This window comes from Arachis ipaensis, chromosome B02 (assembly GCF_000816755.2).
Source record: "Arachis ipaensis cultivar K30076 chromosome B02, Araip1.1, whole genome shotgun sequence".
Classification (NCBI taxonomy): domain Eukaryota; kingdom Viridiplantae; phylum Streptophyta; class Magnoliopsida; order Fabales; family Fabaceae; genus Arachis; species Arachis ipaensis.
Window position 1 is genome coordinate 54,640,866 of NC_029786.2, and position 16,784 is coordinate 54,657,649.

The window sequence follows — 16,784 nt, forward strand, 5'->3', positions numbered from 1 at the left end:
ATGTGAAAAAATGTGTGTAGATAAAATTAGGGTTAGTGTTAAAAAAAGGAGTAAGGGTAAAATCGATATTTTGATAAAATTGAAAGGTAGGATAGTAATTGAAAACTAAATGTAATCTATTAAAATAACTTTATGAACACTATTTATTTATCAACTTATTAATTGATTTTAAATAAATACTCTAATTTAAAATTAGAGATAATCTAATTAGTTTTCTTTTAATTCATAAAATTAAACTAAAAATTCTAATTATTCAAATTAAATTATCCAATTCTATTTTATTTTTTAATTACTAAATCTTTAAATTTTAAAAGGATTATTACTAAACCCTCGCAAAGAGAAGAGCGGAGCCGGCACTTGTTTTTCTCACAGCCACACAACATTTCGGAACCCTCTTCCTTTTTTCATTTCACTTTACAACATGGCCAAGCAGGGCAAGAAGCGCTTCTCCATCACCGCCGCTGGCGAGGAGTCCGGCGTCCTCTCAAGGGTGTCCCAGTCGCCGGCCGTACGTCGCACTAAGCAGGCTGCCTCGGATGCCGCCTTTGTTGCGAAGAAGCTCCTCCGCAGCACTGGCAAGGCCGCCTGGATCGCCGGAACCACGTTCTTGGTCCTTGTTGTGCCTCTCGTCGTCGCCATGGATCGCGAGCAGCAGATCAACGAGCTTGAGTCTCATCAGGCTAGCATCCTTGGAACCCCTCCTCCTGCACTTCAGAAATCTTAATAGATTCCGATGATTCTTGAAAGTTCCTCCGGTTGACAGGTTTTAGGGTTTGGTTTGTTTATTTATTTTCTAATTCTTGATTTGAATTTTTTATCTTATTGTTTTAGGGGTGTGTGTTTGATGCTGGAATCTGGATGTTTGGAACTTGGGTTTTGGTGTATGACTGTATGAGCATAATCCTGTTAACTAGTTAAATCGGAAATAGCATATTTGATGATATCAATATTTTATATGAAAAATGTAAAAGAGGTTCATTCTGTTTGTAGGTTCTTGTTATGTTGTTTATATGCAATGGATATTCCAGTGGAGGGGATTGAGGCTTTATTTTCTTTTGAAAAATAACGGAAAAAATTAGGAGAATTTTATTTTATTTATTTTAATTTTAAATGTTAATTTTAGTTTATGTGGAATTTGGTTGGGAATATCACTAGTGGTCTAGTGCCAAAGGAATTTGGTGTTTAAGATGAATTTGTGAACGTATTGAATGACTGTTGGATTTACATACCAACGGTAGTTTTAGTCAAAAGAATGGCTTCAAACATATGACTGTTCTGTGTTATTCTAGTTTGCATATGTTTTCCGCATAATTCCATCAGTGAGTATCTTTCTTGCCTAACTAAAAGCTCGGTGTGGGACTAAGATTCAGTTTGAATAAATAATTTAATTAAATTATTTTTTAAAAAATAATTTAAATAATAAATAGTTATATTAAAAGTAGTTTATAAATAAATTATTTTATATTTAAATTTGTAATTATAAAAATATTTATTTTATAGAAATGTGATAAAAAATAGTAGTATTATTAGAAAAGTCAACAAAGGATATTGAAGAACAAGATACATAGATGTACTACTTTTATCCTTTACAACATTCTTGATGTTGTCTCAATTATTATATCCCTATTAACCCTGCTCTCAATAATATTTCCAACAATCAGTGTAGCAATTTTAGATGCCGTTGGCAGATTATATGTCCTTGCATCAGTATTTTCTTTGATTATTAATTGTAACTTAACATCAGCGGAGCCATCAACTTAATATCTATTTCGGGCTGAACGAAATGCCTTTGCTAGGACATTATTTTCATCCATCATGACTTTTAAGGGGGAAATAATTTCAGTTTCTATCAATTCTGCACTAATGTTTGATCTGTTAATAAATAAATAATATATAAGAATTTCAATTTATTTGTTAAGTATCAAGAAGATTGCATGAAAATTTAACTCTTAATAATATATTACAATAAATTAACGTTTTAGATAAAGTTAGAAAATAGATGAATTACACGCGTGAGTCGAACAATTACCTAAATGATTTCATGCGGTTTGTAATCTCATTCTCAGTATCATAAATGTATAGTTGGGCAAAATTTTGGCTTCTCACTTTCTGGTGGAAGTAAACTGCCAATACGGTGATAATTTTGACCTCCAATGCGAAAGATAGGAAGTGTACCACCTTTGTTTATCGAATGGTCAACTCTTCCTACCGTAGAAGTGAATGCAAACATTCCATTGAAAGCCCTTATGTTTTTAAGGAAGTATTTGCTTTTTTCGTCCGTTCCACTATGTAATTCTTGTAGCGTTTGAGGTGGATGCTTCAAGAAAGGCAATTCAACCTTTTCTTCCATACAACATAAAGAAAATATAGGATTGGAGCTACCTCTTGACTTTTCCAAGCAATCATCTAGCCACATCAAGGTCTGACAGTATGGACATCAGTATATGGGATCTCCAAGATCCAATGTATCTAAATAATAATTACAATAGTTAATTGTCCAAAATTCAGGAGATTTAAAAATAAAAAAGAGAATACATCAATACCTTCTTCATCTATTAGTTTAAGACCATTGATGAACGGATATTTTATACACTTTTTGCCATCATTTTCATATAGTTTTTATTATGTTTTATTTAAGTTTTATCATATTTTCATAGGTTTTAGTGAAAAATTTATATTTTTGGATTCTACTTTGAGTTTGTGTGTTTTATGGTGATTTCAGGTATTTTCTGGCTGAAATTGAGGAGCTTGAGCAAAAGTTTGATTCAGAAGCAGAGAAAGGACTGCAGATGCTATCAGGATCTGACCTCCGTGCACTCGAAAGAGCTTTTTTGGAGTTACAGAAGTCTAAATGGCGCGCACTCAATGGCTATGGAAAGCTAACATTCAGGGATTTCCAGAAATATATAATATTCCATACTTTGTTTCGAAAATGAAGGCTCAAAACTGGCGTTCAACGCCAGACACCAGCCCCACTCCTGGCATCCAGTGCCCACAAGGGAGCAACTAGAGTTCAACGCCCAAAAGGGGGTCCCTAGCCAGCGTTCAACGCCCCTAAGGGACACTAGCATGTGGGAGACACTCAAGCTCAGCCCAAACACTCACCAAGTGGGCTCCAAAAGTGGATTTTCGCACTAATAGACTAGTTTATCATATTTCTTTAATCCTGAGTTACTAGATGATGACAAGTCATCTTAGCCTAGTTTCACTAGCCTTTTTCTTTGTTTTTATTAGATTTTATGCACTTTCTTGCATTCTAAGAAAGTAATTTGGATTAAAAATGCATGACTTCTTTGAATCAATCAACCACCATGTAAGCGCAACAAAGCTCAACACAAGGAAAGCTCAGTTGGTTTTTCCAACTGAGCATTGAACTTTCACACTTTGGCACACCAAGGAAGGCTTGCACACCACACTTGACACGGATAGAGCATGCTTGAAAGCTAAGTTAGATTTTCCAACTGAGCTTTCCCCTGGAGGTGCAAATTGGGCTAGGAATTGGATTAAAAATCCAATTTAATTCATTTCTTCACCAAATCAAAAGCCCACCCAAATTCCAAAATCCAAGAATAGAAAGTGTATAAATAGGAATGAGGTGATAGAGGAACCTGAAACTTCACTCCCAAAGGAATTAGTGGAAAATCATGAAGAAGAAATGGAGAAAGATACTCAAGAGAAGTCACACTCAACTGAAGCAGAGAAGTGCAAAGAGGAAAAGCCCATGGAACCTCCAATGCAAGAAGCTCTTAATGAAGAAATCACTCCAACAACGACACAACCACCAAAACTTATCACTCATGTGAGTTATTATTACTTGATGCGACCCGGTACACTTGCCGGTGAGTTTTGTGTTGGATCGTTTTCCACACATCACTAGACTAGTATATATAGGAGAATATCAACCATGTTTAGGATCTCTCTCCAGCATATCATATTTTCGAACACTATTATGTACAGTATGAGTCACTAAACCTTCTAGGTTAAGGTTAGGAGCTCTGCTGATTTTCATGGATTAATAAAAGTACTACTGTTCTATTCAATTCATGTGTGACTCTATTCTAAGATGTATCTTCGTTCTTCAACTTTATTAATGGGATGATCCGTGACAATCATCTTCATTCTACATGGGTTCAGTGTGAGTCCTAACCAGAGATCACTGAACCACCAGCTTGATTATACATCTCTTAGATGGCTAATCCACGACTTCGTTGGGGACTTCTCAAGACACCAGTTTAGTCGAGGTATGGAGAGATTAGGGTCTTTGTAGTAGATGCTAGAACCAAAGGTGTAGCATTCTCTGATCCGGAAGATTCGACCTTGTCTGTGGCGTTTTGAGTAGGATCATCAAGCGAATGAATTGCAGGAACTTCACCCTCCTTCAGATTGGGCGCACACTAAACCTAGCATTCTGCCTAAAGGAGGAAGATTCAACGGCCGCGACCGTACGGCGTTGATCACTTACAGCCTGCCATGGAAGGAATCACTCACAATTGGAGAAAGACAGTAGGAAAGGTTAATCCAGAAGAATGAAGCATCTCCGAAGCCTCAACCGTTCTCTTATCACTGTTTTCACTCAAATTAAGTAATTTCATCCCTATTCTTGTTTTATGCATGTATCTCAACAAACTATCTTTTCTAATCGCCTGACTAAGATCTACAAGGTGTCCATATCTTGATTCAACAATATCCGTGGGATCGACCCTGACTCACCTCAGCTATTACTTGGACGACCCATTGCACTTGCTGGTTCAGTTGTGCGGAGTTAATTTCCGTGCACCAAGTTTTTGGCGCCGTTGCCGGGGATTGTTTGGATTTGACAAACTAACGGATTATCTTATTGCTTAGATTAGGTACTTTTAAATTTTGTTTGAGTCTATTGTTTTCCTTTTTCAAAAAAATAAAAAATTTTCAAAAGTCTTTTCTTTTCTTGTTGATCTTTATCTTTTTGTTTTGAGTCTTTAGTTCTTGTTCTTTGTTAAAGTTTCAAATTTCTTGGTGTGGTTTTCCAAAAATTTTCAAAAAATAGTGTCTTTTGTTTGAGTCTTGTGTCAATCTTTAAGTTTGGTGTCTTTTTGAGTTATCTTGAGTCTTTAAGTTTCTTTGATTTCAAAAATCTTAAGTTTTGTGTCTTGTGTGTATTCTTTATTTCCTTAAATTTTTGAAAACTTGTTCTTTGTGTTCTTTCTTGGTATTCAAGTTGTTCTTGTTTCTTTTCTTGTTTTGATCGTAAAAGTTTTAAGTTTGGTATCTTTTGATGTTTTTCTTTTTCAAATTTTAAAAAACTTTGTGTCTCAGATCTAAAAATTTTAAGTTTGGTGTCTTTTGGTTGTTTTTCTCTTTCTTCATTAATTCAAAAAATAAAATATCTTTTCTATATTTTTACTTTAATTTTCGAAAATTTCACCAAAAATTTCAAATTTTAATTTCAAATTCATTATCTTATCTTATCTTAATTTCAAATCTTTTCAAAAATCATATTTTTTTCAAATCACTATCTTAACTTTTTATCTTTCTTTAAAATTCAAAAATCTTATCTTATCTTATTTTAAATTCAAATTTTAAAATCAAATCTTTTTCAAAAATCAAATTTCAAATCTTATCTCTTTCAAATCTTTTTCAAATCTTTTCAAATTCTTATCCTATCTTTTCTAATTTCAAATTTTAAAATCAAATCTTTTTCAAATCTTTATAATTTCTATCTTATCTTTTCTAATCTTCTATCTTATCTTAATTTCAAATCTTTCCTAATTAGTTACTTGTTTTCTCTTTCTTCTTTTTCATTACTTCCTAACTAATTCCTCTCTCTTCTATTTTCGAAAACCTCTCTTCTATTTCTCTCTCTCTTCTTTTTCGAAAATCACACTTTAATTTTCAAATATTTTTAATTAATTAGTTATCTTAACTCTTAATTTGTTTCTTGTTTTCAAGTTTTAAGTAATAAACAAAAATAGAAACTAGAATTAAAAGATATTTGTTTCTTATTTCTATTTTTACTTCTAATTTTTGAATTCTTCTTTACTTTTTTTTTGAATTCTTCTTCTCTTCTCTTTATCTCCATTCTTCTTTCTTCTTCACATCTCACAGGGAGTCCTCTGTTCTTGAACATTGAGCTCCCATTCTTCTTCTTTCTTGTTTTCTTTTTCTTGTTTATGAGCAGGAACAGAGATAAAGAACCTCTCTTTGATATTGATCCTGAACTTAAGAGGACTCTGAGGAAGCGTTTGCAACAAGTTAAAGCATAACACTCCGAAAGAGATCTCATAGAACTTTTTGAACAAGAAACTGAAAGTACAGACATGGCAGCTGAACTAAATAATGAAGGAGATGCAAGGAAGGTTCTGGGTGATTTCACTACACCCACCACTGACTTCTATGGCAGAAGTATCTATATACCTGCCATTAGAGCTAATAACTTTGAGCTAAAGCCTCAGTTAGTCTCTCTAATGCAATAGAATTGCAAGTGCTATGGACTTTCACTGGAAGATCCACATAAGTTCTTATCTAAATTCTTGCAAATTTGTGACACTGTTAAGACCAATAGAGTTGATCTTGAGGTCTACAGACTTATGCTTTTCCCTTTTGCTATTAGAGACAAAGCTAGGATATGGTTAGATTCTTAACCTAAAGAAAGCTTAGACTCTTGGGAAAAGTTGGTCAATGCTTTCTTGGCCAAGTTCTTTCCACCTCAAAAGATGAGCAAGCTCAGGGTGGAAGTTCAAACCTTTAGACAAAAAGAGGGTGAATCTCTCTATTAAGCTTGGGAAAGATACAAGTAACTGATCAGGAGGTGCCCTCCTGACATGGTCTCAGAGTGGTCTATCCTAGGAATCTTCTTTGATGGCCTATCTGAGCTTTCTAAGATGTCCTTGGACCATTCTGCAGGTGGATCATTCCACTTGAAGAAAACGCCTAAAGAGGCACAGGAACTCATTGAAATGATTGCAAAAAACCAACTCATGTACACTTCTGAGAGAAACCCTGTGAACAATGGGGTAGCTCAGAAAAAAGGAGTTCTAGAAGTTGACACTCTAAATGCCATATTGGCTCAGAATAAGATTCTGACCCAACAGGTCAACATGATCTCTCAATATTTGACTGGATCACAAGTTGCAACTAGCAGCACTCCAGAAGCCTCCTATGAAGGAAAAGCTTATGATCCAGATCAACCTACAATGGAAGAGGTGAATTACATGGGAGAATCCTATGAAAACACTGGTACGTGTACGCAAACCCCACACTTCCGTACCGCAGTACCAACAAGTGCACTGGGTCGTCCAAGTAATACCTGAGTGGGTCAGGGTCGATCTATCCCATGAGGATTGTAGTTTGAAGCAACCTGTGGTTATTTTACAGGTCTTAGTCAGGCAGAATCAGAAGGTTGTTGGTTTTCATTCATCAAGAGAAACTTTTTAATGCTGAATAAAGAAAAGAGGTAGAAAATACTGATAAGAATATAGTTGAGAGTTGGAGTTGCTTTGTCATTCTGAATTAATTCTGGTAGCACTATCTTCTCTGCTTGTGAATGATCTTCTTCTATGGTAGGCTGTATGTGATCAACACCATGGGCTGTAATTATTGATCTCCTTGCTATAGATTGAACGCCATTGGCCGTGGTCATCCAATCTGACGAAGGGTGAAGCACGTAGCAAGTCATTCTCTTGGCGATCCTACTCAAAACGTAGACAAGGTCGAATCTTCTGGATCAGAGGATGCTGCTTCATAGGATTCTAGCCTATACTACGGAGACCCTAATCTCCCCAGAAATTGGCTGAACTGGTGTCTTGAGAAGTCCCCAACGAAGTCGTGGATTAACCATCTGAGAGATGCATAAACATAGCTGTTGGCTCGTGCTTTCCAGTCACGTATTCACACGAACCCAAGTAGACGCGGGTGTTTGTCAGGCACGTTCGTCTTAATGTAATGAACAAAGCTAATTGGTTAGATAATCCTATCCACCACGATGAAGTTTGGATTATACATCTTAGAAACAGATCAAACATGGATCGAAGAAGAAATAGTAATACTTTTATTAATTCATAGGACTCAAAAGGGCTCCTCCCCTCAACCTAGGTGGTTTAGAAAATCATGCTGAAGTAAAATACAATGCAAAACTCAAAAATAGTGTAAAATGCCTGATGTTCTCTATATTGTTCAGATTGATCATGTAAAAAATAACTTTAAATACTAACCAGATGACTAGTAAGGGTAAAATAGTCTATTTAGTACTAAAATCCACTTCTGGGACCCCTTGGTGACTATTTGGACTGAGCTTTGATGAGATCCACGTGCTATGAGGTCTCTTTGGGCGTTTGTACATTGGTCTCTGCTCTTTTGGGCGCTGGACGCCTGGAAGGGGGCAGGTAGCTGGTGTTAAACGCCAGTTTTGGGCCATCTAAACCGAAGCAAAGTATGGACTATTATATATTGCTGGAAAGCTCTAGAAGTCAGCTTTCCATAGTCGTTAATAGTGCTCCATTTAGACTTTGCTAGCTCCAGAAAAGCTCTTCCAAATGCAAGCAGGTCAGATCTGGACAGTCTCTGCAGTGCTTTCTCTGTCTCTAAATCAGACTTATGCTCCAGCTCCCCAATTTCAACCAGAAAATACCTGAAATTGTCCAAAGACACAAAAACTTATAGTAGAATCCAAAAATGTGAATTTAACACTAAAACCTATAAAAACTCAATAAAATCTGAATAAAAACTACTAAAAACTATATGAAAGTGATGCCAAAAAGCGTATAAAATATCCACTCATCACAACACCAAACTTAATCCGTTGCTTGTCCCCAAGCAACTAAAAACACAGTAGGATAAAAAGAAAATTAAGATACAATAAATTTCTAAGTTTCAAATGAAGCTTAGTTACAATCAGATGAGCAGGTCTTAGTAGATTTTTACTTCTGAACAGTTTTGGCATCTCAGTATTAATAAACCACTATTTTATGATTTACATTGTGTTTAATTGAGTGGTTTCTTTAAGTCTTTACCCACTTATTCATACTAATTGCATGATTTTATAATTCTTTCCTAATATTATTCTATGGTTAAAAACTTGCTTCCTAGAGATCTTTAATTAGTATATTTTAATTCTCCTTTATACCATTCGATGCTGTGATCCCTGTGTTAAGTGTTTCAGGCTTCATAGGGCAGGAATAGCTTAGAAAATGGAGAGGAAGCTTGCAAAAATGGAAGGAACACAAGAAACTAAGGAGATGACCAGCGAACACTGACGCGCGCGCATGGCTCACGCGACCATGCAAAATGGAAAAATTGCAGCGACGCGTGCACGTGCCTGACGCGTACGCGCAGATTGGAGTTTGCACGAATGACGCGAACACGTGGACAACGCGTACGCGTGACAAGGAAAATCGCTGAATGACGCGAACGCGTGGACAACGCGTACGCGTGACCTGCACGATCTACAGAATTAACAGAAAACGCTGAGGGTGATTTCGGGCTGCGTTTTAACCCAGTTTTCGGCCCAGAAACACAGAATAAAGCCAGGAAACATGCAGAGACTCAACACACATCTTAGATGTAATAGACATACAGTTTTAGATATATTAGAATAGTTTTTAGGTTTTTAGATTTGAATTTAGAGAGGATTACTTTCCCTCTAGGTTCACTTTACATTCATTGTTTCATGCTTTTGGATATTGAAGAGTCATTACCTCCGTTGAAGATATTATTCTAGTTTGTTTACTTTATCCCTTACTCTTCCATATCCTTATTTACTTTATTCAGAATTACAATTGGATTATTTTCATGGATTGTTGATAAAGAGGATTACTTTTACTTTTAATTAATTTTTAGTCTCTATTTTATTTTATTTAATTCATTATGTCTTTTTCTTATATTTTTCTGAGTATTATATTAATGTCAATGGAGTAGATTCCCAAAATTGACATGGGGGTTGATTAAAAGGAGACACTTGAGTTGGAAGGCTTAAGTGTTGGTTAAATTGGAAGTTGTTGGCTAGTTCTGTATTTACTAATGCTAGACCTTCCCAAGGGAGAGGACTAGGATTTGCGAATAAGGATTAGCTCAATCACTTGACTTTCCTTTATTTAGTAAGGGTTAACTAAGTGAAAACAACAATCTTTTTGATACTACACTTAAGAGATCCCAACAAGGATAGAACTTCCAATTAATCATTCCCCCACTCAAGGCTTTTATATTAATAATAATTCTTAGTTTTATTGCTTTAATTTATAATTATTTAATTGCTCAATACCCAAACTCAAAGTCTTTCGGAAATTTCCTAATTAATAAATTAGTACCCTTTCCTGGAACTCGTTGGGAGACGACCTGGGACTCATACTCCCAGCATTATTATTTCTAAAATTTCGTGACAACTTTTCTAAATTGACAAGGTGGATCTTAGCTGGTTAAGAACTATACTCTCAACGCATTCTCTATTTTGATTTCTTAATTAGCCGACTTCTGCCTCACACGTCAAGTATCTATTGAAACTCAGAGATGTTGGAATCCTTAGAAACTTAGAATTCAGATGATATTATTGACTCTCTTAGTTAAGCTTATTTTGATTCTTGAACTCAGCTTTCAGAGTCTTGGCCGTGACCCTAAGCACCTTGTCTTCCAATATTACCACCGGATACAATAATGCCACAGACACTTTTACTGGGTGAACCTTTTCAGATTGTGACTCAACTTTGCTAGAGTCCCCATATAGAGGTGTCCAGAGTTCTTAAGCACACTCCTTTTGCTTTGGACCACGACTTTAACCGCTCAGTCTCAAGCTTTTCACTTGACACCTTCACGCCACAAGCACATGGTTAGGGACAGCTTTGTTTATCCACTTAGGCCATGATTTTATTTCCTTTGGGCCCTCCTATCCATTAATGCTCAAAGCCTTGGGTCCTTTTTACCCTTGATTTTTGGTTTAAAGGGTTATTTGCTTTTTCAATCTGCCATCCTTTTCCTGTATTTTTGGGCAGTAATGGATTTTTCTACTTTTTATTTTTTTCTTTTCACCATTTTTTCTTTCTTTCTTTTTCGCATATATATATATATATATATTTTTTTTTTCTTTTTGCAACATGCTTTTTCTTTTGCTTTTTGCTGCTTTTTCTTGCTTCAAGAATCAATTTTTAGATTTTTCAGATTATCAATAATATTTTTCCTTTTTCCTTATTCTTTCAAGAGCCAACATTCTAAAATTTCAACTTCAAACATGCATTGTTTAATCATACACTCAAAAAACAAAAGCAAATGACACCACATCAAACTAATTAAACTAATCTTATTTTAAACTTGAAATTCATGCATTTCTCAGTTCTTTTTTTTATAAAAATTTTATTTAAGCAAGGTGAGATATATGGAATATTTTACAACTTAAAGGCATCAATGCAAATTATTATGCAACTAGGACAAGAAAATAGATAAATAAACAGACAGAAAATAGAGAAATAACAGGAAATGGGTGTAAAGAGAACGAATCCACCTTTAATGGTGACGCCTAGTGCTCCTTCTTGAGGATCCAATGTGCTTCTTGATCTCTTCTATGTCATCCCTTTGCCTTTGTTGCTCTTCCCTCATAGCCCTTTGGTCTTCCCTTATGCCTCTTTGATCTTCTCTTATTTCATTGAGGGTGGTGGCATCTCCTTGATGCGCCATCCTCAGTTGCTCTATGTTAGTGCTCAATTCTCCAAGAGAAGTTTGCCATTGATCCCAATAGCTTTGTGGAGGAAAATACATCCCTTGAGGCATCTCAGGGATCTCATACTGAGGCGGGTGCACAGGCTCTTGTGCATGCTCTCTAGTTTGCTCCATCCGCTTCTTAGTGATGGGCTTATCCTCCCCAATGGAGACATCTCCATTTATGACAATTCCAACTGAATTGCATAGGTGACAGATGAGGTGTGGGAATGCTAACCTGGCATTGGTGTGAGGCTTCTCAGCTACCTTGTACAGTTCTTGAGGAATCACCTCATGTACTTCGACGTCAGTTCCAATCATGATGCCTCACCTTTACCTTGGCCCCATTACAACCTTGAAAAGATCTCATGATGTTTGCATTGGTACATTAAATACTTGTTGATTGGTTAGGTGAAGAACAAGGTTTATAAAGCATGATTAGAGAAGAGTAGAGTGAATTACTGATAAACCCCAATTTTGTGGTTTATATTGTGTAGAATTTGGGGGGTTTTGTCAATATTTCTCACACTTATTCACAAGAAATGCATGATTTTGTGTTCACTTCCTAATATTGCTCCATGATGAAAAACATGCTTATTTTGCCTTAAAATTGCCATATTTTAATCATCTTCTATTGTCATTCGATGCCGTGATGTATTTGTTGAGTGATTTCAGGAATTATAGGGTAGGAATGGCCTAGAAGAGAGAAAGAAAGCATGCACAAAAGGGAGGAACATGAAGATTTGAATTTTGGAAAAATCAGCACTGGCGCACACGCGCACTCCACGCGCACGCGTGAATGAGGATGGCTGAAAGCGGCGCACAAGGATGGATGCATCCGTGCGGATCAGAGGATTCCTATCGACGCCCACGCACACTTGGCACGCATGCATGGATCACAAAAGCAATCGGCGCGCACGCATGCATGGCGCGCAAGCGCAGGAAGCTGCACGTGACCTCATTAAAGGAAATCGTGCCTGGCGATTTTTGAGGCTCATCAGGCCCAAATTCAAGCTGTTTCTGCATGGAAAAGACCCAAGGATGCTAGGGGGAAAGGGGGGGATCAATCATTTTACACTAAGACATAATTTTAGCTAGTTTTTGGTTCTTTGTTCTTCTAGAGGGAGAAACCCTTGTTCCTCTCTAGATCTAGTTTTAATTTGATCTTCCCTTGTTGAATTCTGAATTGGATCTTGTTAATTACTAGTTTTAATTATTCAATTTGAAATCTTTGGTATAATTTTGCTTAGATCTTGTGATAGTTTTATGAATTCTTGTCAATTGTCATTTTATACCCATTTCATGAATGTTGTGAATCCTGACTTGTTGATGTTATATTGATGATTTATATGATTAATTGTGTTGTTTGGATGATTGTTTGTTGATAATTGTTAGTGGGTACTTGTGATTTCAATTTGATTGCAATTTGAACATGTCTTTTATTAATGCTTACCATTTGTTCGATGAATTGTTTACTTTGATTATGGAGTAGTTCTCTTTACTCTTGGCCTAGACTAAGGGAATTGGGTAAACTTGAGTCATTGGGTCTAATGGATTTGATGATTTGGGAGCCCTTAGTGGTCAATTTGATAGCCATTGATGCTAACCTTCTATTAAGTCAATTAGTAGTGAGGTTAGAACTTATGGGTTGATGTTAACTAAACCATTTGACGTACTTCAAGTATAGAAGTAGACTTAATGAGTTTGGCTCCTCATAATTGTCAAGATATGGTTATTAGACAAGGATGGTGACCCCAATTCCCATGCCTAGCCAAGAGTTGTTGCTTTTATCATTCCTATTTGAAAACCCAAATTCTTAATTACTTGACTTAGTTATAGTTACTTGTTTAGTTTAGAATAGAACCATATTGGATGTTACTTTGTTAGTTTGGAATTGCTCATGTCTTGCTTAGTTATTTGAATTAGTTTCTTGCATTGTAAGATTTTGCTTGTTAAGATTCCCATTTATTTTCTTGCTCATGACTTACAACCCCGGAATTCTAACCAATGTTGAAGCACATGTTTGCCCATTCCTTGTGAGACGACCCGAGGTTTGAATACTTCGGTTATTTTTATTGGGATTGAACTTGTGACAACCAAATCCCTTCTAAATTTGATACTCGGGGATTGTTGTTGGGTAGAAGCTATACTACCAACGCGGATTTCATTGAGAAATTCTACTCCGACGGTAATTCTTGCACACATCAAATTTTTGGTGCCGTTGCCGGGGAATGGTTGCAACATATGCCTTGATATTGGTTATGTGAATATGTGAATATTATAGATAGTTTAATTGCTTTCAATACTTAGCTATAGTTTAGATTTATTTTACATTTATGCTATGACTCTCAAGTTTGATGACTCGGTCTCAACCGAATTCTAGCTTAGCCAATTTTGATCCCGAGATTGAAAGAACTTTGTTACATACTCGACAAGCTAAACGGCGGTTGGATTATACGGCTAGTACTTCGGCCTCTCTTGAGGAACATACCGAATCACTAGGCGATACCGAGAGTGACTTGGAGTCCGCTACTTCCTATTCTTCTGTTGGCACTAATAATACATCTTTACATCCTACAAGTGAGCCACACATGGCAGAGCCACGACGGATCACTTTGCATGAGCAAGGAGCTCCGGATATTATACTTCAACCGTTGCAAGCGAGCTGAGGTATCCTAACCTTGATCCAAACTTTGAATTGAAGAGTAGCTTGATACATCTACTTCCTAAATATCATGGGTTGCCGGGTCAAGACCCCATCCGACATCTAAGATATTTTCAAATTGCTTGTTCTACGGCTCGAAGGCATGGAGCCAATGAGGTGGCTATCATGGTTTTTGCCTTTCCTTTCTCTCTTGAAGGGCAAGCAAAGACATGGTTTTATTCGCTACCGGATGAGATTGTGACTAATTGGGATTTCTTGAGAAGAGAGTTTCTAGATAAATTCTTCCCACCGGAGAAGACCGACTACATCCGGAAGGAGATTTCGGGCATAATACAAAGAGACCAAGAGAGTTTGTATGAGTATTGGTCTCGGTTCAAGAGGCTATTGGAATCTTGTTCACACCATGGAATGAACACTCACTTGCTCATTAGCTACTTCACCGGAGGTCTTTGTGTGGAAGATAGAAGATTGCTCACCGCTTCTAGTGGTGGTTCCCTTTCGAAAAACAAGATGGAGGGAGAAGCTTGGAATTTGATAAAGGATGTTGCCGAGGCTACACAACATACAAGGGTGAGAAGTAATCCTCTCAAGGGTGTGGTAGAACCATCCCCTTCCGAATCAAGCCTAACCAAAGTACTTGGGGATATGACCACCATCCTTACACAAATACAAAAGGGTCAAAAGGAATACTACTCCATCCAAGCCGTCCAAGCCCCACCTCCAACACCTTTCCTCAAGACCTCTAAATTCAAGTTAGATGCCTTCACCGGCACATATTCTTTTGAGGTTGGAGACAAGACTATCAAGTTCAATTTGGAAGAAGCCATGAAACATCCTCCCGAAGAATACTCTGTGCTCCGATATGATGTAATTGATGAAGTAGTAGCGAAAGTGCAAGAAGAAGACCACAACAAGTTGTACTACCCTACTGTTGAAGAGACGGATGACTAAGAGGATGAACATGAGAAAGTTGTCAAGAATGAACTCCATGAGCTTGATGAAAAGGAACCTCAGCTTGAGGCAAAAAGTGAACTGAAGCCCCTTCCATCTCATTTGAAGTATGCTTTCTTAGAGGACAACCAAAGGTTTCCGGTCATTATTACTAGTGAGCTTTCAAGTGAAGAAGAAGAAAAGCTCCTAGATGTTCTAAGAAAGTACAAGAAAGCAATAGGATGGAGCCTAGCGGATATTGTGGGAATTGACCTTCGCAAATGCATGCATCGGATATTTCTCCAAGAGGGAGATAGGCCAGTTAGGCAACCGCAAAAGAGGCTCAACCCAACCATCCTCGATGTAGTGAAGAAAGAGGTCACCAGATTACTGGATGCGGGTATCATATACCCAATCTCCGACAGTGAGTGGGTGAGCCCAGTCCAGGTTGTCCCCAAGAAGTCAGACATCACTGTGGTCAAGAAGGACGATAGTGAAGTGGTCACCAAAAGAGTACAAAATGCATGGCAAGTGTGTATTGATTACAGAAGATTGAACGCCGCTACACGGAAGGACCACTACCCTTTGCCCTTCATCGATCAGATGTTGGACCGTTTGGCAGGTAAATCTCACTACTGCTTTCTTGATGGATTTACTGGCTACTTCCAGATTCATATTGCTCCTGAAGATCAGGAGAAGACCACATTTTCTTGTCCATTTGGCACCTTTGCCTATAAAAGGATGCCATTTGGACTATGTAATGCACCCGCTACTTTTCAGCGGTGCATGACGAGTGTCTTCTCCGATCTAATAGAGAATTATCTGGAAGTCTTTATGGATGACTTCAGTGTTTATGGTACATCATTTGATTATGGCCTAGAGAACTTGGCCAAGGTCTTAGCTAGATGTGTTGACACTAACCTTGTCTTAAATTTTGAAAAATGTCACTTCATGGTAAGACAAGGTATAATGTTAGGACATGTAGTATCTCGTGAAGGCATTTCTGTAGACCCGGCCAAGGTCGATGTTATCACCACTTTACCTCACCCCTCATCTGTGAGGGAGGTCCGCTCGTTTTTGGGACATGCAGGATTCTATAGGCGCTTTATCAAAGATTTTAGCAAGATTGCTTTGCCCTTGTCGCGCCTACTCCAAAAAGATGTGGATTTTGAGTTTGACAGTGAATGTGTGAAAGCTTTTGAAGAGCTAAGGAGAGTTCTTACCACGACACCGATTGTGCGAGGCCCCAACTGGACGTTGCCATTTGAGATAATGTGTGATGCGTCAAACCATGCTGTAGGCGCCGCGCTTGCACAGCGCGATGGTAAACTCCCTTATGTCATTGCTTACTCTTCTAAAACACTGCACCAAGTGGCGTGCAAAAACGCCCCTTTCTGCCAATCCTGGCGTTAAACGCCAGGCTGCTGCCCATTTCTGGCGTTAAACGCCAGTCTGGTGCCCATTTCTGGCGTTATCAAGAGGGGAAGAAATTTTCGAAAATAAATTAAAAAGATTTTGAAATAATAAAAAG

General features: G+C 37.3%; 1 protein-coding gene across 1 annotated transcript; it reads left to right on the forward strand.

The window, feature by feature from the left end:
• Positions 314-943, forward strand: LOC107625304 (mitochondrial import receptor subunit TOM9-2). The gene has a single exon (XM_016327912.2). The coding sequence runs from the start codon at positions 422-424 to the stop codon at positions 722-724; it is 303 nt and encodes a 100-aa protein (XP_016183398.1). The 5' UTR covers positions 314-421; the 3' UTR covers positions 725-943.

Excerpts from the sequence above, each read along its gene's own strand:
- LOC107625304 (XM_016327912.2), top strand. The coding sequence starts at position 422 with ATGGCCAAGCAGGGCAAGAAGCGCTTCTCCATCACCGCCGCTGGCGAG.